This window comes from Cydia pomonella, chromosome 9 (assembly GCF_033807575.1).
Source record: "Cydia pomonella isolate Wapato2018A chromosome 9, ilCydPomo1, whole genome shotgun sequence".
Classification (NCBI taxonomy): Eukaryota; Metazoa; Arthropoda; class Insecta; order Lepidoptera; family Tortricidae; genus Cydia; species Cydia pomonella.
Genome location: NC_084711.1, coordinates 10,111,647 through 10,136,052, shown reverse-complemented (window position 1 = coordinate 10,136,052; position 24,406 = coordinate 10,111,647). Strand labels below are relative to the sequence as shown.

General features: G+C 38.0%; 1 protein-coding gene across 2 annotated transcripts in view; it reads left to right on the top strand.

Moving 5' to 3' along the window:
• Window positions 1-24,406, top strand: part of LOC133521310 (atrial natriuretic peptide-converting enzyme-like) — a 52,715-nt gene that overhangs the window by 6,745 nt on the left and 21,564 nt on the right. Inside the window, exons 2-3 of one of the 2 annotated variants that reach the window (XM_061856201.1) lie at window positions 19,179-19,365; window positions 22,827-23,022. In XM_061856201.1, the coding sequence (XP_061712185.1) occupies window positions 19,179-19,365; window positions 22,827-23,022 (383 nt within the window). The remainder of the gene's footprint in view (window positions 1-19,178; window positions 19,366-22,826; window positions 23,023-24,406) is intronic. The other variant, XM_061856202.1, reaches the window with a different exon arrangement.

Here is a 24,406-nt window from a genome sequence, read left to right as displayed (position 1 = left end):
CAGTCCGTGATGTCCTTCGTTTAACGGGTGTATCAGACAAATAGAAAAATAAAGGTGTTTGATCTTTTCATAACCAGTTACCTGTTGGAGGATATGCGTGCTAATGATTTATTTCATTTCATTTATTAATTATTTACATCAAAACAGTGCCTGTTTAATTAAATATTTGTTGCATAATACTTTTTTTTATATGGCCCTGGGGTTGAAGCAGACGGGGTGATATCGGAACAAGTTTCAGTTTTGTTTTTTAATTTTAACAATTGAAATTCGTGAATGTTACGTCAATCAATTGCAACAAGCTTATGCTTTGCAAAATACATATGTAGGTTTGCATTCCTCGTATTCAAAATAAAAAGTAGTGTTTAACTAATAAATAGATCTAGGTTTCACCCGTATACCTACTCGTACAATTGTTGATTTATGTTTTAAATTAATTATTTGATTTTATTACATTCGTGCCAAATGATAGTCAATTATATCCAAAGTATCCGGTGCCATACCCCTTCCCTACCTAACGAACTTACGAGTATAGGTAGTTTACATACGTTCCTAGTGCCTACTCATAGTTATTAATTTGTTACTTAATTGTAGCTACCGAAGTTTTTGTTATAGGTAAGTGTCGACATGCAGCTCAAACAACTGAATACTGTTCTGTTCTAATCTAACTGTCATTTTGTTCGGTTTTGAAATAGTCACGACAGTAACCGCAATAGCATGATTCGGTTACATGTGGTTACATTACCTACAAATCAATCGATCCGTTTCGCTCGTCGCCTATGTTAAATATAATATATGTTGTTTATGAATGATATTATAAATATTTATTCATATTATACATGTCTAAAACGTAGCTTAGTACATCTTAGGATTGTTTTTAGTAATTGACGATTTCACCAGAAAGTAAGTACTCCAAAGTAATTTCCATGGAAACTTCGGAAGTCGGTAGTATGGATAGTATTATTAAGTAGGTAGAATATTGCACGATTTAAATGGTAGGCAAATCGTCGTAATTCAAAGAGAAATCGACGATTCTGCGCCAGATTCTCGCTGGTTAATCTATAGGATGCGGTTGAGACACAGGGGGTAAGTATATATTTTACAAACAAGAAGTATTTAAAAATGAGCTTCTTCAGTGTAGATATAGGATGTCAACAGTACTTAAGTCCTTTAATAGAAAGCAAGTTAAACACGTTGAAATAAAAAAAAAAAAACACTACTCGAAGTTTAATCGATAAACTTCTGCCAGTTATCTAACTCTTAGAGCTAATTGGTAGCACTGTACCAAAGTTGATTGAGAATCCGTAGGTACTTCCCGTACTGAACTTTTAGATTTGATTTTAGATTAGCTACTTTGTTTGACATGAGTCTAACACGATTAGATTTTTAATGACACAGTTATTAAATACCTACAGATTATTATTTAACCAAGCAATGTAGACAACACTTAGAAACGCATAAGATGCGATGGTATCGTGCGTTAAGCCTGATAGGTCGATGCAGTAACCAGTAATCGCTGTATCACCGGTTGACGAATTACCTATCGACTTTCACGGGCGCCTTACTTCCAGTTTTAATAGACAGATTCTTGCTTTCTTTGTCGGCAGTTCGGTCGCTGTCCATTCCAGTCACTTTCCGTAATTGTATTGTTACTCGTATAAGTAACTTTTACTTGTAAAATTTTATTGAAAATTAATAATCGACAAAAAGCTCAGTAATTTGCATTCCCTGAACGATTAAGGTTATTGTCCATGTTTTACCGCTTTCAAACATACTTTCGAGAAAAGTGGGTAGATACATAATTATTTTCTCTATTGCCTGATACCTAGGGCAATGTTTACACAAATGAGCGGGCACAACAACGGTGATTACTACCAAATAGGTAGGTTTAGATCGAAAGTGATGTCGACCGCATTGTTAGCGCTGAAGATCATGATAGAAACTAGCTAGAGGTGTGAACAGCGCCGAGCCTTTGTTGCGCTCACAGATATGATAACTTATCCGCTAGATAGAGCATTAAATATGATATTTACAGCTCTTATTTAATATAAGATAGAGTTAATTTATTTTCACGACACCAACTGGTCCTGATTGTTCAAAAGCTAATAACAAAGCATTGACATAATAATATCTAAGGACGGGCCTTACGCGGTGTCACGCACACGAATTCGAGTCAATCGTGCAGTCTATAACGCCACAACGCGATTGGTTGATGAGTTCGCATCACGCGCGCCATTGGTCGCAACTGGTTGCGTTAGACTGCACGATTGGCTCGAATTCCTGAGTGACACCACTGAACTAGCACCATTTTCAGTGCCCGCAAGGCCCATCCTTAGATATATGTTAATATGACAAAGTCGTAATTTACCCACATGTGGGGCAAAGTAATCAGATGCAAATTTTGAGTTTTTCCTTATGTTAGCTGGTGGAATTTGACCTTTAAATGATGATTTTGAATGATACATTTTTTATTACGTTCATTTGGATTTGATTTGGTTATTTTTTTTTAGTATTTCATAGTTAGTATTTTTCTCGCATTGGTGTTGTGACAAATTTTGTGTTTCGCTCGGAGGCAAAGCTTGTTTAACCCTCGTGCCTTAAAACCCTCGCAACGCTCAAGTTTCTACTTCTCGAACAACTCGCTACGCTCGTAGTTCAATTTATGAATATTTAGCTTGCTCGGGTAACAAAATGAGCACGAGCGATTAAACAACAACTTAGCCCCCCTCTAAAACAAATAATTATTATAAGAAAGCTATTAAAAGCTAGATCACCAGCATACCGATATGTGCATGCGTCAATAAGTATAATATCGACAAATATACAACAAAACGTCCGCTGTTGTAATATGCAATAGTGAGCGATGGAATCGAATGGTGCGGCTTGAGGCCTAGTACTGTACAAGTGTCAGTGTTGCTGTGAGTGTGGACTCCGAGTTTTCCCGTATTGTATTCTTTGTAACGAATCGTAATGCGCAGACGAATGGCAGGTGGTGTATAGTCGCGCGGCGCGGGCGCGGGCGCGGACGCCGAACGTGCCGGGATGTAGGTCGCGACAAGTGCACGCTGCTGCATTCGCAAACGCCGCACTAGGTAGGATCGCGGCATTTAAACGTGCATTTCCTAAATAAACCGTTCCACTTCCTTCAAGCACGTTCCAACGTTCGATGATTTCTAAATCATGGAAAGTTTATTTATTTTACAACCATGACCGTAGCTCATTGAGTATGTTTTCTGTAACTATAGCAAACGACACGGATTCACGGAACTCGCTCACGTGTGCGAATATGACACTTATGAGAATAATGAGCAAAGTACTGTAGGCATTAGCATAAGTAATTGTTTGAAAGTTCATAACTACGTAACTGAAGTAAACTTTTGGATGAATTATGCTTGTCTGTATGTTTCGTATTCCCGTGTAGACAGGTAATAAATTATCTTCCACCTGCACTAAGATAGCCCATTACTCACTTTAACTCTTATTTATTTTGACATGACGAAATCGAAAGCTATACCTAAATACAAAGGCATCTGACAGCCGCGCGGTTAGGCCGGCCTTGTTCGAGAGAGGTGAGGCTTAAACTCGAACTTAAAATACTTCAAAATAATCTCTTTGTTTGGCATGCTGTTCAAATGCCACTTGTATGTCAGAGTGTCACGCTTTTGCGATTATAGAAGGTTACCTATTTATGGCTTATTTAGTTGAATAAAGCATGTTGTAGAGCAGTTTTATTTAATTTTCTTGGACGAATGGTAGAGTTCATTCATATACTTTTAAAGCACATAAAGTAAGACTGCCTATTACAAAAGACACGTTTTGCAAGCTCGCCTCGAGCTTCGAATCTTCCAAGATTAAAGCATGCAACATTGTGCAACTGACGTCATTCGTCTTACTCTTAATGCATTAAGCCAGGGGTTCCCAAAGTGTGCGCCGCGGCGCCCTGGTGCGCCGTAGAAAGTAAAAAGGGGCGCCGTGAGTTCTATCATTATCCGAAACCACAAATATTCGCGGGTACCTATTTGAGCGCTCGCATCGGTAAATAATATAGCGTCGTGTCACTCTTTTTCGACCGTGATTTTAAATTTACAAGGGCGCCGTTGCAAAATACTAAACTTGTAACTGCGCCGCATGTTGAAAAAGATTGGGAACCCCTGCATTAAGCTTTATTGAACGAAGTTAAATTACTCTATTTATGGAGAGTTGTTACAGATGCTCAAAATGAAATAGGTATAGGTCTGCTATTTACAAGTATTCAAATATAAAGCCCGTCACAGACGGAGCCATAATATATTGATATACCGTAAGATTCCGACAGATATCTTATAGTATAGCTAAGCACCACACCAAATTCCAAATTCCAAATTATTTATTTGTTAAACATAGGTATGTACAACAGTAGGTCTTAAATTTATAATAAAGTATCACTATGCTACGCCACATGGCATACAAATAGCTACAGAGGACATGTAGCACGCATTTACAAACTAAATCTATGGTGAATAATGAAGACATGACATACAATATAACACTACATATTAAAGGGTAATAAAATTTCCTGAGTCTGACAAAAAATCTTGTATTGAGTAGTACGCTTTAGTTATTAAGAAATCATACAACATTTTTTTAAATTTCTTTAAATCATTAATTTTTAAAATCTCTTTTGGCAGTTTATTGTAAATTCTTGGTGCCATTCCAAAAAAGCTTTTTGCTAGTAATGCTGTTTTACATGACCTAGAGTTTATTTTATATTGTTGGCGATAACTATTGAAATAGGAGAACTGGTTAGGGTTATACTTAATGTATAATGCGACTTCGTATATATAAAGACAGGGAAGGGTGAGAATATTTAACTTAATGAAGTAGGGTTTACATGATTCTGTGTTTTGTATACCACATACTGATCGTAAGCATTTTTTTTGAGCTCTAAATACTAATTCTCTATCAGTACCATTACCCCAAAATATAACCCCGTACCTCAAAGTTGATGTAACGTGAGCGTTATAAGAGATTAAAACAGTCGACTGATTTACTACTTTTCGTAAATTATGCAAGGCAAATGAATATTTGTTTAACTTTTTACAAACGTTATCTATATGGTTGTTCCAACTTAAAGTACGATCTAAACTTAGCCCTAAAAAAGTTGTTGCATCCGTCTCCTCAATGTCTTGGTCTTTGTATGTAATTTTTAAATCAGAAATAAGTTCTTTTCGCTGTTTAAAGGTCATTATTTTGGTTTTATTTAAATTGATAGATAGATTATTTTTCTGTAGCCAATCAATTATTAGTTCTATTGTTTTGTTGACGTGTGGTTCAAATGATGATGGGTTTTCGCTAGTAAAAATCACTGTACTATCATCTGCAAATAGAACTATCTTATCTGTGATTGCTTCTGGCAGATCATTAATGTAGATTAAAAAGAGGAGCGGGCCTAAGACACTTCCTTGGGGGACGCCAGAATTTATTTGTTTTAAGTCTGAAGAAAACGTGACTTCTTTCTTAGACTTAACACAAATTCGAGTTATCTGTGTGACTTGCTCTCGATTCATCAAGTAGGATTGTAGTAGATTGTAGGTATTTCCGCGGATACCATAATTATATAGTTTTGATAATAAGATTTTATGATCTACAAAATCAAAAGCTTTTGTTAAATCCATATACAATGCTGTAACAGGCACTTTTTTATCTAACTGTGTCGTAATTGTATTGAGTAGATCATAAATGGCCATATTTATGGATTTATTTTTGCGGAAACCTTTTTGCTCGTCAGCAAAAAGGTTATGTGTTTCAAAAAAGCTACTTAAATTGAGATAGATTACTTTTTCTATTATCTTGGAGAAAATAGGAATCAATGCCACTGGTCTGTAATTATTTATATCTTGTTTGTCTCCTTTTTTATACATAGGTCGAACGATGGTCGTTTTTAATTTGTCCGGAAATATTCCATGTTCGATACACATGTTAATAATATAACTAAGCGGTGTTGCAATAATTTCTGAAACTGTTTTAATTATTTTTGTGCTTATCCCGTCGTTTCCTGTACTATTGGTGTTTTTCAGAGAGTTGATAATTATTCTTATGTCATCTGGATTTGTTGGCTTCATAAAAATCGAATTAATAGAAGTGTACGTCAATGTCGTGTTACTTATGGTAGTTGAATCAACACCTATTGTATTGAGATGAACATAGTGGTTATTGAATGCCTGTGCTATATCTTTAGGGTCAGTTATAATTTTTCCATTCAAGTTGATTTCTGAAATGTTATCTTTTATGTGTTTCATTTTTGAACTATTTATAATATTCCAAGTGGCTTTAGACTTATTTGATGAATTTTTTATATAGAAATTATTTTGAGATTTTTTTGTGAGCAACATTATTTTTTTAAGTTTTTTAGAGTAGTGTTTAAATTCATTTTTATTGTCAGTGGTTGGCTGGTGTCTACTTTTCCATAATAATTCTCTTTTCTTTTTACAGCATTTCCGTATGCCACGGGTGATCCATTTTGGATTAGTCGAGGAAGATATTTTGCATTTTAGAAAGGGAAAACATAAGTCGTAAAAGAGTGAAAATTGTTCGTTAAAATAATTAAAGGCTTCATTTGGGTCATGAGACATGTAAACTTCATTAAAGTTAAGGACATTTAAGCATTCCGTAAACTTAACAATATTCTCTTTGCTCATATCCCTTTTGGGACTAAACCAATGTGACAGCAGACACGTTGGTTTTACCGGACATTTTATTAGTTGGGCCGTGTGGTCTGAAAGGGCAAGTTCTATGACCTGTGCTTTCCCTCCACGAACGTTGTGTATGATATTGTCAATACAGGTATTGCTTTGTAGTCTTGTAGGCTTCGTTATACCGAAACGAAGGTTGTAACCAGATATAAGATCAATAAAATCAATTGAGTGTTTCGTCCGCTTTAAAGTATCAATATTGAAATCACCGCAAATTATGATTTTTTTCTTATTATCAGAAATGCGGCTAAGTATATTACCTAATTTGCTCAAAAAAATGTCTACATCAGAAGCGTTGTATGTAGGAATTCTATATATACAAATAACGATTACGTTGCTTTCTGTAAGCTCGATCGCAGAACATTCAAATAAGCGTGAAACCGAAGTGTCTGAAATATCGGTGAGCACTTTGTATTTATGTATATTTCTGACCAATATACAAGAACCACCATTTCTACTATTTCTAGAGTTATATGCTGCCAGTACATAATTGTCTATAGTTAGTTGGTTTTCATCTCCTTGTTTCATATTATGCTCAGTGATACAGATTACATCAATTGGCTGTTTAGATATAGATAACTCATGCAAATTTACAGATAGTGCGTTAGCTTTATTAATTAGACCGTTAATGTTCTGATGAAGTACATGTATATGTTTATACACGAAAAAAAGTATTATGGTCACATTGAACACAAATGTTACTATTATGGTACTTATCCGCTGTTGGTGTACTAGTCGGTACGTTGTTCACGTTGTCCGTAGATGCTGGTATCGCTGGCGTGCTGAACTGTTGTTTGTCACGGGGAAAATGTGTCGACATATTATCCTCTGGTGAGCCCATATTTACAGGAGATTGTTTAATTTCCTCGACCATTCTTTCAATATTTTTGAGTATGCATTCCATTCCCATATCTGTGATCTTGCCTGAGCGGAATGAGAACATGTTTAACGATAGTTCAAAATTTGAATCTAAGAAGTATGCATAATTATTTTCTTGGATGTCTTGATTTAAGAGTGTATTAAATAACTCAATTCTATAATTATATATTGGAGCACCACAAATGTAAGTAGGTGTGCAGACTATTACATTCGTATGAGTTATTTTTTCTAATGCAAGCTTTACTTTTTGCACTAGTGCTGACTGATCATATTCTTGAGATATCTTAAAATCTTCTTCTCCAATTATTAAAATGAAGTAGTCTTGTAATGTGTACCCTTGAAGATGATCGTACACGTTAGCTACGAGTTCTTTAATTCCACCGCCAGGAGTTGTAATATGTAAGCACTGATATGTATGAAATATATTTAGCATGCTATTCAAGATTTTCCTACTTTTCCTGCTACTGATGGAACTAATGACGCATATTCGGTTTTTTGTGCTTTCTTTGTTCTTGGTTGTGTGTTGATTTTTATTCTCGGGTGTGCTGTAGTCTGTCTGTTCTATAGTACGATATTTATTAATATCGGGCGCAGTCTGGTTTGCCAAGTCATCACATTTTTTCATTGTTTGTGGTTGTGGTACATGCTGCAATGCTTTCTGTTTTATTTTTCTATGTTTTGGTTTGCTTATAGTGGGCGACAGTTGGTATTCTAGTTCATTCTGAATTTTATTGGGTGAGCCAGTTTCTATTTCTAATGAGTTCGGACACGGTGAGTCGATTCTGCCTTTTGAGCTTTGTTGTGGTGGCATTTGACGCTTGTTACAATGGCTTTCAGTCATATTTTGAATTTTCAAACGTTGCTCTTCTAATACCTTTTTTAAGGCTATAGACTCAGAGTTTAGCCTGTCTATCTCTGTGTTGGCATTGGTCAACTGTGTAATTAAATTCGTGACTTGGTGTTTTAATTCGGTCACTATAACACTTTCCGTCATAGATATATTAGGTAGGCTACGGTATGTATCATCGCCCAAAGTGGTATTCGGGCTGTCTAGAGAGTGCTCTGAAGTAATAACTCTTCTTACTGACGGGGATAGCTGTCTAGATTCCATTTTTATCGTATGAACCAGCGATTCTTGCAACCTTATTTTACTGGGGCCAGCTATGTTGTTAAGAGTAGACTTTAGTTGTGACAATTGCGATGCGTTATGACAAATGGAACATTTCCAATTTATTTTGTTCTCTTTTGTCATTAACTGATATCTTTTAAAAGTTACATTAGTATTCAGTATATCGTAGGTTTTATGACATGATGAGCACTTTAAGTAATCGTGCGACTGAATTTTCTTTGGATTCATTTTACCTTAAAATATGCAGATTTACTCGTAACTCAATATTTCTTCTTGGTAAAATTATTACGGTTATTTGCTGTTTACTTTACCTCTTAAGTAAGAAATAGTACCAAGAGCGCTCTCTGTTGCATTCATTTGCATAACTTGTATCTCTGTGTCTAATGGTATTTTCTGTGTCCCTCTAGTAGAGGTAATGATAACACTGCCGGATTAAGCGTTAAGCAAATGTAAAATAATAGTCTGTCTGTAATAGTGTCAAAATGCATTAAAATTATAATTACACTATACTTATAAACAATGCTGTCCACCTATATAGTACTATTTACAATTATTCACAAAGTTTTGGGTAAAAGTCATTGACCCTTGTAGGTAGCGTCCATTCGGCAGCAGTTATTTAATTTGAATTTTTTCGATATTTACACTAATTCTGTGTATAAATCCTTGTTTATGTAAGTAAGTGAACACTGTTTTTGATCACTGTAATGAGTAATTACGCAAGGTTTAAGGTTTAAGCGGCAACTTTAAGTTCAATTTATCAAATGTTTAGCTTGGATAATTCACTTTATTAATGATGTCAATATTGCCAAAACACTGAGATTATAACTACACTGCACTTATAAACAATCCTGTTCGCCTATATGGCATTTTTTTACAATATTTACAAAATTTTGGCTACAGGTCATTGACCGTAGTAGGTAGCGTCCTTTCGGCGGCAGTTATGTAATTTGAATTTTTTCGATATTCGCACTAATTTAGAGCATGAATCTTTGTTTATATACGCATGTAAACACTATTTTTAATCACTGTAATGAGATAGGTGGAATAATATTATAGTTTTTACGTAAAAAGTCACAATTTGAAAGATTTAAGTAAGGGCACACTATTTGAACCAGCAGCGACGTTGTAACACTACAGTTTATTGAGATAACATTTACTGTTATCAATTACACTTTAGTCTATCATTTAAAACACTTTTTTGTCACTTTAGTTTAACTTTTACTATTTTTACGAATTAATTAACGCGCGGTTTGATAACGCACGGCGTCAGCAGCGCCACCCTTCTTATAACACACGCCAACGATACCAATACGTGGTTAATTTGTTTCCGTTTCCTCGCGGGCACCGTGTATATATCGTTGCCTGTCTAGTACCTACCTAAATTGTGAGAGAGACCAAATATACTTACCAAAATATATCGTAATAGGTATACCAAGCTGTATATCGCTAGGCGTCGTAAGATGCTTTACTACAAGATATCGTAAGATACCAAAATATAGTATATTATAGCTTCGTGTGTAAACTCTGTCAAATGGTACGCGAAATATATCGTAAGATGCCTTGCTATAAGATATCGTTTATATTATCCCTCCGTCTGTGACGGGCTAAGAGGTAATGTACATATATTATGTATGTAGGTAACAAAGTACTCGTAGGTAAGATCTTATAGATCAATGGGGGTGGGTATAAATAGCCTCTACTATAGGTAAACCTATTAACTTACTTAGGTACCTACTATTTTGGAAATAGATACTAAGTCACAAACTTATATCGTTAAGAATGGTTCTCAGTTATGAAAAATCTATTCTATTCAAAGACATCCCTCACCAAGACTTTTAAGCGAAGATAAAATCATCCCCACTTTACATAAGGTAAAGGCACCAGTGCTCAGCCATGCACCAGTGGTCAGCCTTTCTTACTTATTTTTGCTTGTAAATATCAAAGTTTTTCAGATTTGTATGCCAAAAGTAGGTGTTATTCTTCTTCTTCTTCCTCGCGTTGTCCCGGCATTTGCCACGGCTCATGGGAGCCTGGGGTCCGCTTGACAACTGATCCCAAGATTTGGCGTAGGCACTAGTTTTTACGAAAGCGACTGCCATCAGACCTTCCAACCCAGAGGATAAACTAGGCCTTGTTGGGATTAGTCCGGTTTCCTCACGATGGTAAAAGTAGGTGTTATTATACATAGATTAATAAAGTATGAATTGAAAAGTAACTTAATTTTAAAAGAATTGTTTAACATAAACCACAACACTACTTCAAAGAAGTGCTGTCTTCTGACATGAAGGGATATATGTCATATGCGCCATTTTTTTTTGGAGCGTCACATGGTATTTTGATCAGACGTTAGCAGCCGAATTGTGATATTTTTTTTAAAGCATGTGCACTGCTTCACGTAATTAATACTTAATTTATCTGGAAAAAGTAAAAAATTAATATAAATCCATATTAAAGTAACATTTTTAAGGGGGCTGCCTATTGGGAACTACTTTTTTGTACAAAATCCAATAGTCAGCCTCCCCTGGCCGACTGCTGGGTTTGAGGCAGTAATTTTAAAAAGGTCGTAAACCCAGAAGTCAGCCGATAGAGGCTGAGCATAGGTTTCAATTTTTTTTTATTTTCAAATGCAATGTAAGACGTTAAATCAAGCATCTTTAAATATTTACATTATTATGACTTTATTTCATTGAAATACATCAAATACCCAGTAGTCATCCTGTGGCTGACCACTGGACACTGAGATCACGGAACTCAGAACCCAATAGCCAGCCGTTAAAATGGGATGGCAGTAGACTGGGTACTTAAAGGCTGTGTATTGGTAGACAGGGGGCTGATTACTGGCAAAAAGGCCCTTGCATTATATTTAATGAAATATTTCCATAAGCTAAATTAAATTACGTTTTATTCTTTATAAAAATTAAACTTTATTAAATTATTGATGAGTAAAAAACATTCATAATTCTTATTGGTCAATTAGTGGGCAAATGAGATGTTCTTGAACATAGAAATTTCGTAAAAAGGCTGACTACTGGTGCCTTTACCCTATATTAGATACCCTAAACAACTAACAACCGTACTATGATATATTTAAGAAACGGTATTTTCCAACATCACTTACGGATGCATGCTTTGCGTGATCGTTTACTACTAATTCCTAAAAGTTGCTATTGCTATCAAGATATACATATGTGTGCCTATATATAATAGTACATTATGATGTGTGCTAAATTGGCCATTACACACAAGGTGATATTGTGCGCGCGAGCTGTAAGCGAGCGCGCAATAAGAAAGCCGATGTGGATAATGACAATGACCAATGCACACACGTTTCATACGACGTTTTTCAACACACTTGTGAGGAAAAAACAAAACTTATAAATTAGTTTTTTTTGACAAAACAGTAGAAGTACAATTTTCCAAAATGTTGGCTTACAGTTTTAACATCGAATAATTGTACCATGGCGTTCTGGGCTTGTAGACACTTATTCGCCAGTTCATTGAAGTACGCTACCAACACGTTTTGCAAAAAGACTGGGCGTTTTTGCTGATTTTCCATTGAATAAAAGTTTTATATGCCGCCAATTATTTTTCACCCGATTTAGATGGTAAAAGGCTATCGTTCTCGGATCTTGCCTATATTAGTATTACTGGCAGCGTCAATTTTATGTGTTCTTCATTTTCAATGCTTGAAAATGACATTTTCGTAAATACAGGGCAGATACAGGGCGTCCGAAGGAAATATCCTAACTACGATATTTAAGGTACTTTCCCTTGATGTCCCTTAGTCTTGGGACGCCCTGTATATAAACTAAAAACATACTAAACTATTCCAATTTTATGATAAATACGGAAAATGGCTGGCGCGTTATTTTTTTACGCACGATTCCAATGCGCGCGCATGGCAAAGGCGCGAACGAAATCGACTAACAGCCAATTAAAAAATGGTAAAAAAACCGGCCAAGAGCATGTCGGGCCACGCTCAGTGTAGGGTTCCGTAGTTACTCTTCCGTCACAATAAGCTAAACTGGAGCTTAAAGTATAGTAAATTGTTAACCAAGGGATGAAACGGTACCTTTCACCCGAGTTAAACAAATAGGCAAATTTGCATAATCAGTACCTAATTAAATTAAGTCTTTTTACTATGAAAGGAAAACTTTTTGCGATAACTCAAAAACAGCTAAACTGATCATATCTGCTATAGTTTTCATTTAATGTCTTTCTTAAGCTCTACTTCCACGATTTTTTTCATATTTTTTGGACCTATGGTTCAAAAGTTAGAGGGGGGGGGACACATTTTTTTTTTCTTTCGGAGCGATTATCTCCGAATATATTCACTTTATCAAAAAATGTTTCTTGAAAACCCCTATTAGTTTTGAAAGACCTTTCCAACGATACCCCACACTCTAGGGTTAAAACGAAAAAAAAAATTCACCCCCACTTTACGTGTAGGGGAGGTACCCTAAAAAAAAAAATTTTAGATTTTATTATACGACTTTGTCGGCTTTATTGATTTATATATCCATGCCAAATTTCAGCTTTCTAGCACTAACGACCACGGAGCAAAGCCTCGGACAGACATACAGACAGACAGACAGACGGACATGGCGAAACTATAAGGGTTCCGTTTTATGCCATTTGGCTACGGAACCCTAAAAAGCTAATATTTTCGTATTTCCATTCGACGGATGGAAATCAAATCGATAAAATGTTATGTTTATTCATTAATGTAATTTACGAGATAATTTAATCTATATTATATAAAGCTGCAGCCCGAACACTAATCGACACGAATTGTTCTCCCGGAAGGAGGCGCGGGGGGGATTCGAGGTTGGTACGGTCGTACAGGGGGCGGTCCGGTGACCTCCGGAAAAATCCGACTTTCGGTCTACCGGATCGGGACAGAAAAATGTTTGACGGCCCGGCTAAACGGTGGGAGATAGTGGGGGGGTGCTCGACCAAATGTCACAGAGGACCCCGGGCAGTTTCGGAGGCCGCCATTTTTTTTTTCAAAATGGCGGATTCAAAATGGCGGCCGATTTTCAAGTCGGTCCCGGCGCGCTCAAATTTCGGTCACGGAATCTCGGGGCCCTCTAGATCGGTATGGAAAAAAAAAATTTGGAAAAAATCCAAGATGGCGGACACCATGGCCACTTTTATTTTGTATGGCAACTTTTAAACGGTGACAGATAGGTGGGGGGTGCTCGACCAAATGTCATAGAGGGCCCCGAGACAAATGTAATGGCATTTAAAAAAATTCAAAATGGCCGACTCAAAATGGCGCCGAAATTTCAAAACGGTCCGAGAGCGCCGAGAACCGGTACGTGGGTACATATGGGCCCCCGCGTTCGAAAAAAATTTTTTATTTTTTTTTAGCTCGAAAAAAAATTTGTATGGGATTTTTTTTCGAATCCCCCACATGCTAAACGGTGAGAGATAGGTCGGGGGAGCTCGACCAAATGTCATAGAGGGCTCCGAGTGGAATCTGAATAAGAAAAAAAAAATTCAAAATGGCCGACTTTTTTTTTTTCTAAAACTTCAAAAAGGTCCGAGCGCTCTGAAATTTCGGTCGCGGTATCTCGGAGCCCCAATGACTCGTACGAAAAAAAAAAATTTTGGTAAAAATCCAAGATGGCGGAAAAATGGCCAGTTTACTTTTGTATGGCAACTCTCAAACGGTGCGTGATAGGTGGGGGGTGCTCGACCAAATGTCATAGAGGGCCCCGAGACAAATAAAACTGCATCAAAAAAAAAACAAAATGGCCGACTTTTTTTTTTTCTTTTTTTAATGTTGGTCCGAGCGCGCTGAAATTTTGCATGCGGCGAGCCTGGGGGGCCAAGATTACCATATGAAAAAAAGTTTTTTGGAAAAATCCAAAATGGCGGCGGACAGGGGCAAAGTAAAATTTCCAAGTAGGTTAAGCGAGCCCGAAGGGCGAGCTTCAGGCTGGGAGGCCGAAGGCCGACCCCGGCGGAGGGCCGAAGGCCCGGAGCCTTCACCCCGACCCCCAAGCGTGCAACCCCCAGTAACTAAAAGCGAGGCCGAAGGCCGAGCTGCGTGCGTACGGTGCTCCCAAGCGTTCTACCAAGTCGACTGTCTTGATAAGCGGAGCCGGCGGGCCGAAGGCCCGACGGCGACGCGTCGAGGCCAGCGAAGGCCGAAGGCCGAGCTCCGCGTAGGGCCGAAGGCCCGAAGCGTCACCTGAGAGGGGGAAGTTGGAGCTTAAACACGACCCAATAGGAAAAGTGTCTTAGACAAGCGAAACGGCGGGCCGAAGGCCAAAGGCCGTAGGCCCGACGTGAGCTTGTCAAGACACTTTTACTATTGGGTCGTGTTTAAGCTCCAACTTCCCGCACTAATCCCGAAGCGAAACCAACCCTCCCCGAGTGTCTTAATAAGCGAAGCGGCGGGCCGAAGGCCCGACGCTGAGCTTCGAAACCCAGCGAAGGCCGAAGGCCGAGCTCCGCGTAGGGCCGAAGGCCCGGAGCGTCCCACTGGTTCGGCCAAGCACGCGAGGCCGAAGGCCGAGCTGCGAGAGTGCGGCCCAAAGCGGAAGTACAACCGCATTACATTTCACCTTTGGAAAACAAATATTCTTTATACTAAAAATAACGGGAAAAATGCATTTATAGAGCGAACCGGTTACAAGTTAACTGTTTTAATAAGCGAAGCGGCGGGCCGAAGGCCCGACGCTGAGCTTCGAAACCCAGCGAAGGCCGAAGGCCGAGCTCCGCGTAGGGCCGAAGGCACGGAGCGTCCCATTGGATCGCCCAAGCACGCGAGGCCGAAGGCCGAGCTGCGAGAGTGCGGCCCAAAGCGGAAGTACAACCGCATTAACTTTCCCCTTTGGAAAACAAATCTTCTTTATATTAATAACAACAAAAATAACGGGAAAAGTTATAAAGCGAACCGGCAACAAGTCAACTGTCTTAATAAGCGGAGCCGGCGGGCCGAAGGCCCGACGGCGAAGCGTCGAGGCTAGCGAAGGCCGAAGGCCGAGCTCCGCGTAGGGCCGAAGGCCCGAAGCGTCCCCTTCGAAGTTCGCCAGCGGGGAAGTTGGAGCTTAAACACGACCCAATAGTAAAAGTGTCTTAGACAAGCGAAACGGCGGGCCGGAGGCCGAAGGCCGTAGGCCCGACGTGAGCTTGTCAAGACACTTTTACTATTGGGTCGTGTTTACGCTCCAACTTCCCTTCAACCCCCAAAGTAACTATATTGCGAAGGCCGAAGGCCGAGCTCCGCGTAGGGCCGAAGGCCCGGAGCGTCCCATTGGATCGCCCAAGCACGCGAGGCCGAAGGCCGAGCTGCGGGAGTGCGTGCTCGCACGCGGACCATTCCTTGCAAGCAAAAGTACAACTGCTTTACCTTTTCCCTTTGGAAAACACAAACTTTTACAACTAAACAACAGCAACAACAACAAACACTACAACAACAACACATAAACAACAATATTAATAACAACATACGCAAGGCCGAGTGCATGCTCGCACGCGCAACAAAAGTACAACTGCAACACTTCTTCCCTTTGGAAAACAAACTTTTTCACTCAAACAACGGCACCTACAACAATAACTCATCAACAACAACATCAACAACAGCACCAACTACAAAAACAACAATACCAACTACAGCACCATGCACACCGCGGGGCCCACGGGCCCCGCGCACCAAGCAAAATCTAGTCTATACCATCTACAAATGTACACAGTACTGCAATAAATCATTCTCATTCTCATATAAATTATGTTTGGTGTGATAAAACCTCTTTGAACTAACATTTGAAACCTAATAGTTGGATAAAAAAAATGTACGTTCTTAACTCAGTCGGATAATATACCTAATGAAAAAACACGGGTGTTATACTGAAATAGTACGCGTGTTTAATATATAGGATTATGAGCCAAAAATCGGTGGAATAAAAATGTCGTTTTGAGCAAGTGTGTTGAAATAGTTATTTACAGTACATATGGTATTGCATTGGTACAGCATTGTATGTGAAAAGCAATATAAGTCAATATACAATATTTAACAGTGCACGTAAAATTGACAACATAAAAAATAAACTATACAAAACAGCTCTTCTCTCTAAAAGTATATTTGGAATAGAACCCCGAATTTATAATAATTTACCCGAAAGCATACGGAAACTACAGGACATCCATATATTCAAAAAAGAAGTTTTCAAAACTCGTGTCGATTTAAAACAGTCCCTTTGGTCGTGTTTTAATTTATCGCCACTCGTTTCGAATTTCCTATTTTTCGCACTTGTATCGTAATGTACTATTTCGATACAAGTGCAGAAAATAGGAAATTGGCAACAAGAACCTCTCCAAGAACAATTATAGTTTTTTTTTAAATATTACTACCACGTTGTAAGACCCTAATATGTTTTCAACAATAAGCTGGAAGTGTATTAGCGCCTTACACAACCGTCCATTTTAACATTATCTGATCTGGCATTCAATTACTTCCAACTTGAAGTATAATGGTAGCGTTCTTGCAATGTTGCATTCCCGTTGTCGCAACTTTTGGCATTTCGTATCGCTTTTTGTCATTTTGTATATATTTAAAGGTACCATGTTAATATTATTTATAAAGCTCTAACTAAAGGATATTTGGTCCGAGTTTGTAACATGACAAACTTTATTAATTAACTCTTGCATTGAAAAATTTAAAACTTTACGGAGGCATTAGATTGCGGAAGGAACCCGTATTTCCTGAGCTAACTTCTTAGATGTAATATATATATAGGTACTTAGATATTAGGAGGTTTCATCATCATATTCCTCGCGCTGTCCCGGCATTTTTGTCACCGCACATTAAGCCTGGGGTCTGCTTGGCAACTAATCCTTAGAATTAGCGTAAGCATTAGTTTTTACGAAAACGCGACCGCCATCTGACCTTCCAACCCAGAGGGTATACTAGGCCTTATCGGGATTAGTCCAGTTTTCTCACGAGGTTTTGCTTCACCGAAAAGCGGCTGGTAAATATCAAATGATATATTTCGAACATAAGTTCCGAAAAACTCATTGGTATGAGCCGGAATTTGAACCCGCGATCTCCGGATCGCATGTCGCACGCTTTTACTGCTAGGCCACCAGCGCCTTTTATTGGAAGGTTTAATGAGTCAAAATGATATTCATTCTAATGTGGCTGTAGACGATTCGAGTTAACCGCAGGGTTAAACCGCGAGCCACTTTGAGAAACAATCTAGTATGTTACATTCTTGTGCGTCTGCGTAGCGACATTTTATTCTCCTATTTGTTGTTATACTTTATGTATTTTAGAATGCACATAATTACTCTTTTTAAGGACTAAGTGCTGGTACCGTATTCGCTTGATTTAATGCACAGACATTTTATAACGTATTATTAACGTCTACGTACAACTCTACATTACTCATAGGCGTCATTAGAACGTAATATGTTGGTCTTTGACTCTTTGAACTACACTATTTACATCAGAAAGAGAATCCAAAGCGTGGGTAAAACAATTAACCCAAAACAAAAGTAAGTTAGTTTGTAGCCGTAGGTTAGGTAATATGCTGAGAATGCTTACCAAATACGGGAAATGAGTTCACGGCTTTCAGCTTAGCAGGTGCATCTAAGCTGATGGACTTAATGTATTCATCGCCCAACTTCAATTATGCGTCCTCGATGTTTATTCGCACGTAATCCATTATATACTATGTATAACTTACATGCTTTATTGTCTGTATGACAAAAGGAGATGAAGTGTTTCATTCAATCTCATTCCCGCATTCCATTTGAGCTGAATGACTGGCAGGCAGAAAATTAGTTCTAAAGCAGTGTCGACAAAATCTGGCTCATTTGTCTGTTAATTGGCTACAGATGTCACGATTTTTGAGCAATTTGTCATGATTGGCTCTGAATACTTGGTTAATTGCCTGCTTGTTTTGTAAGTTAGGTATGTAAACTCCGACCAGAAGTATATGATCATTGTCAAGCGGGCGCTGTTATTCTCATGTACAGGGTGACAGTTCAGTTTAGTATGAAAAATTTAGTTCCAAAGAAATTCCGCAATATGACGCGTGATCATATATTACTGGTCAGGCTTTAGACAGGTATCTACTTGGTGAAGTAGAATAGATGTATTAAATTACTTTCCTTTACACGCTCCAATTTTCTTTAAACCCAAAATCGTACGAAAATTCCATTATCTTAATCAGCATCACATCTATATGAACTGTAACTTTTTCATAACTTTGATAACTTGTACTAAGCTTTGTCCCGGAACTTGGGCTTCTTTATCTACCTTTTTTATCCTTCTCTGGTTTTTACTTCCAATTAACTTACCTGTACATAGTATCACATTTACTGTTCTTCAGATATTTCTCGATCATTAATTGTCAGCTATTTTTGGGAGTTAGATGACAATTTGCTCAATATCAACAATATTGTTATTTACGGAGTTTTTTTCGTAGTTGGGGTATGGCTGGACAGCGCCGCGGCGTTGCCGCGCGCATCGGCCGCCGGAGTCGACGATGTCGGTGAGCAGCGACATCCGCTTTACCCGCCGCAAGCTCAGCCGGCCCTGCCGCGGCTGCTGCGCCGCGCTCGCTGCACTGCTCGTGCTGCTTTTGTTGGCTGCCGTCGCCGTTTACCTTGGACGTTAGTACTATTTTACTATATACCTGCTGCTTTTGTGGGAATATCTGGTTTGAAGGGCAACCGCAGAAAGTTGTCGTCTTGACTTTGACTATTTTACAATGCTTACCATGTACGAAAAAAACGTGCCGTGGTAATAGTTTGTTTGTTAAGTGCTCACGAGTCAACGTCCAACTCTAAAGATACATTTAAAAGCAACGCGCGTTCTAAAACAACAAACGATTACTTTTCTTTAAAATCCGGTTCGAAGGATCACATCTACAATCAATGTTAAGTATATTTAAAATATCAGTCTGATATTATCATTATGTACAAACCAGACAACCAAATTATACTGCAGCAATATATACTAATTCTTAATTACACTTTAAAGCCTTTAAAGGTTTTTATTCGAATTCGGTTCGCAAGACCATAACAACGCATAACGTCATTAAAAGACTATCTACAGTCATTAGTATTTTATACAATCGTTATATAATAGAGAGCTTTTCAGTCGAGTACCGTATTTAGGCAACGAAGCTTGCTGAGTTGCCTAAGTGAGGTACCAGATTGAAAAGCTTGATTATATCACTATTGTATACAATACTTTTTTCTACGAGTCAACAAAAATAATACTTTAAACTAATAAAATCTTATAGGTAAACAAATCAAAAGTAGGGTAAAGGCACGAGTAGTCAGCCTCTTTACGAAATATCTATGTATCTATGTATGGATATTAAGAATAAAACGTTATTGAATTTTGCTTTTGGAAATATTCCATTAAATATAATGAAAGGGCCTTTTTGCCAATAATCACCCCCCTGTGTACCAATCCCAGTGTACAGCCAACCCATTATAAAGGCTGACTAGTGGGTTCCGATCCGAGTCCCGCCCGGCCGCCGGGACCTGGCGGGGTGGTCAACGATACCTTCTCGTAACTTATGAGGCCCTGGTACTTGATCCATGCTAAATTCCATTTTCAGAAAGTTTTTCTCAATTTTGGCCACCGTAGCCTATGGAGACTAACAAACAACGGTAAGCGGTTTTCGTAGTCTATGGATGTTGCTATATTAAGGGTGTCACATGTGCGTTTATGACTTATGATTATTATTACTTAAAAAACTGCCGTGATCCGTCCCCTATCGTGCTGACTACAACCGATTTTCATGTTTTGAAACATTTGAACTATTTACTGCCCTCAAATGTCTAAAGAATTCGTCTCGTTTTAGGTTTTTTACTACGTCGAGACGGGGAAAAAAAAACTCAATGCCTCGAGTATTCGAGAAATGAATCTCTTGTGATAAGTACAAAGAAAACACGCGTTTAATACGTGGTGTGTCTATAGTGTATTTTTTTAGGTAGTTAAATTAATGTAAACAATTTTTTTTACATATTCAGGTACTTAAAACATTTATTACAGTTATGAAGCAATTGTTTCTACTGTACAATCTAAAAATAAATAATTAATTTGAGCTATCGTTTTGTTTCAACCTTTTGACCGCGGCAAGCTGTGATTGGTCAATTTCATTATAGTTGACTAAACCGTTCCGAAATTAATATTATAAGTAGTTGAGTTGGGAGCCCATACATGAAAAATACTCAATTACAGTTTGGTACACGAAATCTTAATTCAACCATTACAGTCAACGAGCAGAATTTTTTTATCGTACCAACTGCAGCTCTGACTATACTTTTTCTACGCCAGCAGCACTCTTTATTTGTCGACTGCCAGTGAGATCGAAATCAACTTTCATAAGACGCGCGGCGCGTGGGGCCCTGGCGCCCTTGTCTATAGGATCCTAAAACCAATGTTCTTAGGAATATTCATACAATATTATGCAACTGTTGTTTTTTTTTTAAATTTGACATCTAGGCAAAGATCTACAAAACAAATTTTCTTTGATTTTATTTATAATTTTAGATGTTTGCTGCTGTCTTAAAAAATATTCTGTACAACGGTACATAATTTGGTATTGAAATTCTCGGGCCTAACTTCTCCTCTTGAATTTTAAGAACCCTTATTATGTAGCTGTTGCATAAAATACTATTATAGTTATCGTAGTAATGCATCCTCGACAAAGGTTAGTTAGGTGTAACTTACCATATGTACCTGCCTTAAACAGATTCACGTTAAGTAGTTTTTTAAAGATAAAGATAATTTATTTTGCATTAAACATTACCAGGTACAAGGTCTTAATAATAGGTACATATAGTTCACGATAGTTAAATTGCTTCATAAGAAAACATTAACTTTAGAAAACGCAGGCAATTTTTATCTAGATCGGTGTCTTCAGTTGCTTCAAATATTACCTAAGCATGTCAAACTTTTTCATCTCATCTTGGCAAGATGATTAATTACGTAATTTAGCGATGTCGTTACTTAATAGTTACTAGAATGACAAGTCGTTCGTTCGTGTTTTTGATCAAAGAAATAAATACTGTTATCTTCTACTCTACATATAGGGTTACATAAAACACGTAATAAAAATAAGCGTTTCCGGCTCTGCTAATGACGGTCAAATACTTAATAATACTTAACCCAATTTCTCATAAAATAACATTTCTTTAACACAGGCACTCTGCTTGCAAATTGTTAAACACAATTTGATATTATAATATAAAGTCCGTAAATGGTATACCTAATGATATAAATTATATAACCAAACATTGTCGGGTTTTGGTTTGTGTTACGTCGTTATTAATCGATCACATTTTCCACGTTTATTTCCGAACAAGACCTTACTTTAAGGCATCTTTTCTCGTCATCGTCTATTTATATGCAAATTCTCACATCATAACTCACTGTCTAACATGAGCAAATAATTAATAGTTATTAGTCAGTCTTGATGTTTTTGATAAATGGTTCTGCAACTATACGGCATTGTTAGTAAACAGTGCTCATCAAGGCGGAGGCGGCGACATTTACCAGCGCAGGCGGCGACGGGCGGAGCGCAGCTCTTTTGTCCCCATTGTTTACTTTACAAACGCCTAACAAGCACCAGTATAAATATGAACATATAATTTGTAACAACTACTCCCAATCGAATATCTCTGTTACTTTGGTTGACTGGTGTAATTGTTCGATAAGCGGTCGGAATAAAAGTACGGACTACGGAGAGCCCGTCACCGCTAGAACGCAAAGGCCGACTACTTGCTCGGTGCGAATGGCCTTGCGATCGAGACAAGTGGACGATTGTATATGAATATGAACCACTCATTGATGTGTTCATCATGATTAAAGATAAGCAAAATTAACTGCAGCATAGAACAGTTACGAACAATTAACAAAACAATGTGACTTTCGTATTAGCGAACAGTTAATACACACTGCACAGAGTCATTAAGCGTAATGGGCAGGACCCGACATAGCGATAGTGTAACTGTCACAAATGTCACAATCGACACACGTAGGAACCTTGTAATTTGACTACACTCCCAAATATACCTATATACGCTAATTATGCTTATGTTTATCCTCTTTACAGACATGTACCTGTTTGGCGATCCTCTAAACCGGCAAACATTCCGAGGCTCGTTTGTGACGGCCTGGGGGGAGGAGGGGGAAGAGCCCAAGGGCAATCACACACGGGAGGGAGCCATGCGGCAAGCCCTGCACGATCTCTACCGGAATTCTGAGCTTCGGTCCTGTTTTGTGTCTGCGGATGTACTTGCTTTGGACAGGTAATTATGATTATGTAACTACTAGTTATGTACTTTCGTTGTAAAGTTCAATAACTATTATGTTCTAAGGCACAATTAGAGTTGAATCAATGACAGTTCGTCATTTGGAGACAATATGGTGGTATTTCGACATTCGGCTAGTCGAGTTGACAGTTTTCTTACAAATGTCAAAAGTGAAAAAGTGAAGTGGAAAGTCATGATTTAACATTCTAACGAGTCAAATAGGGTCCTAATATATTTTTTAATTTCGACGTGTCGGTCGAACCTACTTACTGGGCAGTATTAATTTATAGATGGCAGAAGTGGACGTATATGGCCAATTTCGTAATGTCACAAGCCACAATCTGTCAAAAAACAAAGTCGAATACCATTCCCGAGTTTCATAAGACCTCTAAGCACGAGTTAGTTATTTCCTACCAGCACTGTAAAATTGCGGTCGTGTTTGGCGAACCTACTTGCAGCAAAATCTGAGAGTTGTTTTGTCACAGCTACGATAAATGGCATGAGCTAATAGTGAATGATTAATTTTCCGGTGAACGGATTCAGGAAAAACTACTTGTTTGTCATTATTGAAATAAGGTGTTACATAAGGAGGTGTTCAGCGTCGGTATCGGCACTCGATCGTTTCGAATGCACCAACATCGATATGGTAGCTTATAGAGAAAGTTCACTTTCTTGTCATCTCGACCAGGTCGGAGCGTGCTACACTGTTGTAAATTGTAAACAAGCAAAAGCACGTATTAACTTGAAACTGTGCTTAATAACCGCGAAGTTTTCTAAAGAAACGTTATTACTATGATTATTTAATATTGCTGTGTTTATTAGACAATGTTAATAGACGGTTTAAATCTGATTTCTCTCATTTAATTGACCTGCCGCGCAAACGTGATAAGTTAGTCATGTCATGTATTTACTTACACGCAATCATTAATATGGCTATAATTGCATATTCAAAAGTTTGATTAGAAATAAAACCAATCTAACCAACGACCTCAACCTCAACCAAAATATAAAATGCTATCACCTCGTCAAGATAGGTACTTAGGTAGGAACACAGATAGTGGTACTATGTGATGATGATGATACTCCTGACCAATTTTGGCCACAGTGACTGTGTGTTCTGGAGTAGTCATTATTGTAGCTTTTCCACTCTCTGGTGCGCTTTTAGATGGCTCGCGTACCCACCCAACCTTCCTACTAAATTACCGAGCACATTTTGGGCACGTCAACTCACCACCTAGGTACATAATTGTAGGAAATAGAGGTACTATGACTATGTAGTATATATGTAAGTAGAATTTGTAGATATTATTTTATGTGCATACCATGTCATGTTAGCGGGCGTGTATTATGAGATTACCGCGTTAAGGCGTAAATGTGCATA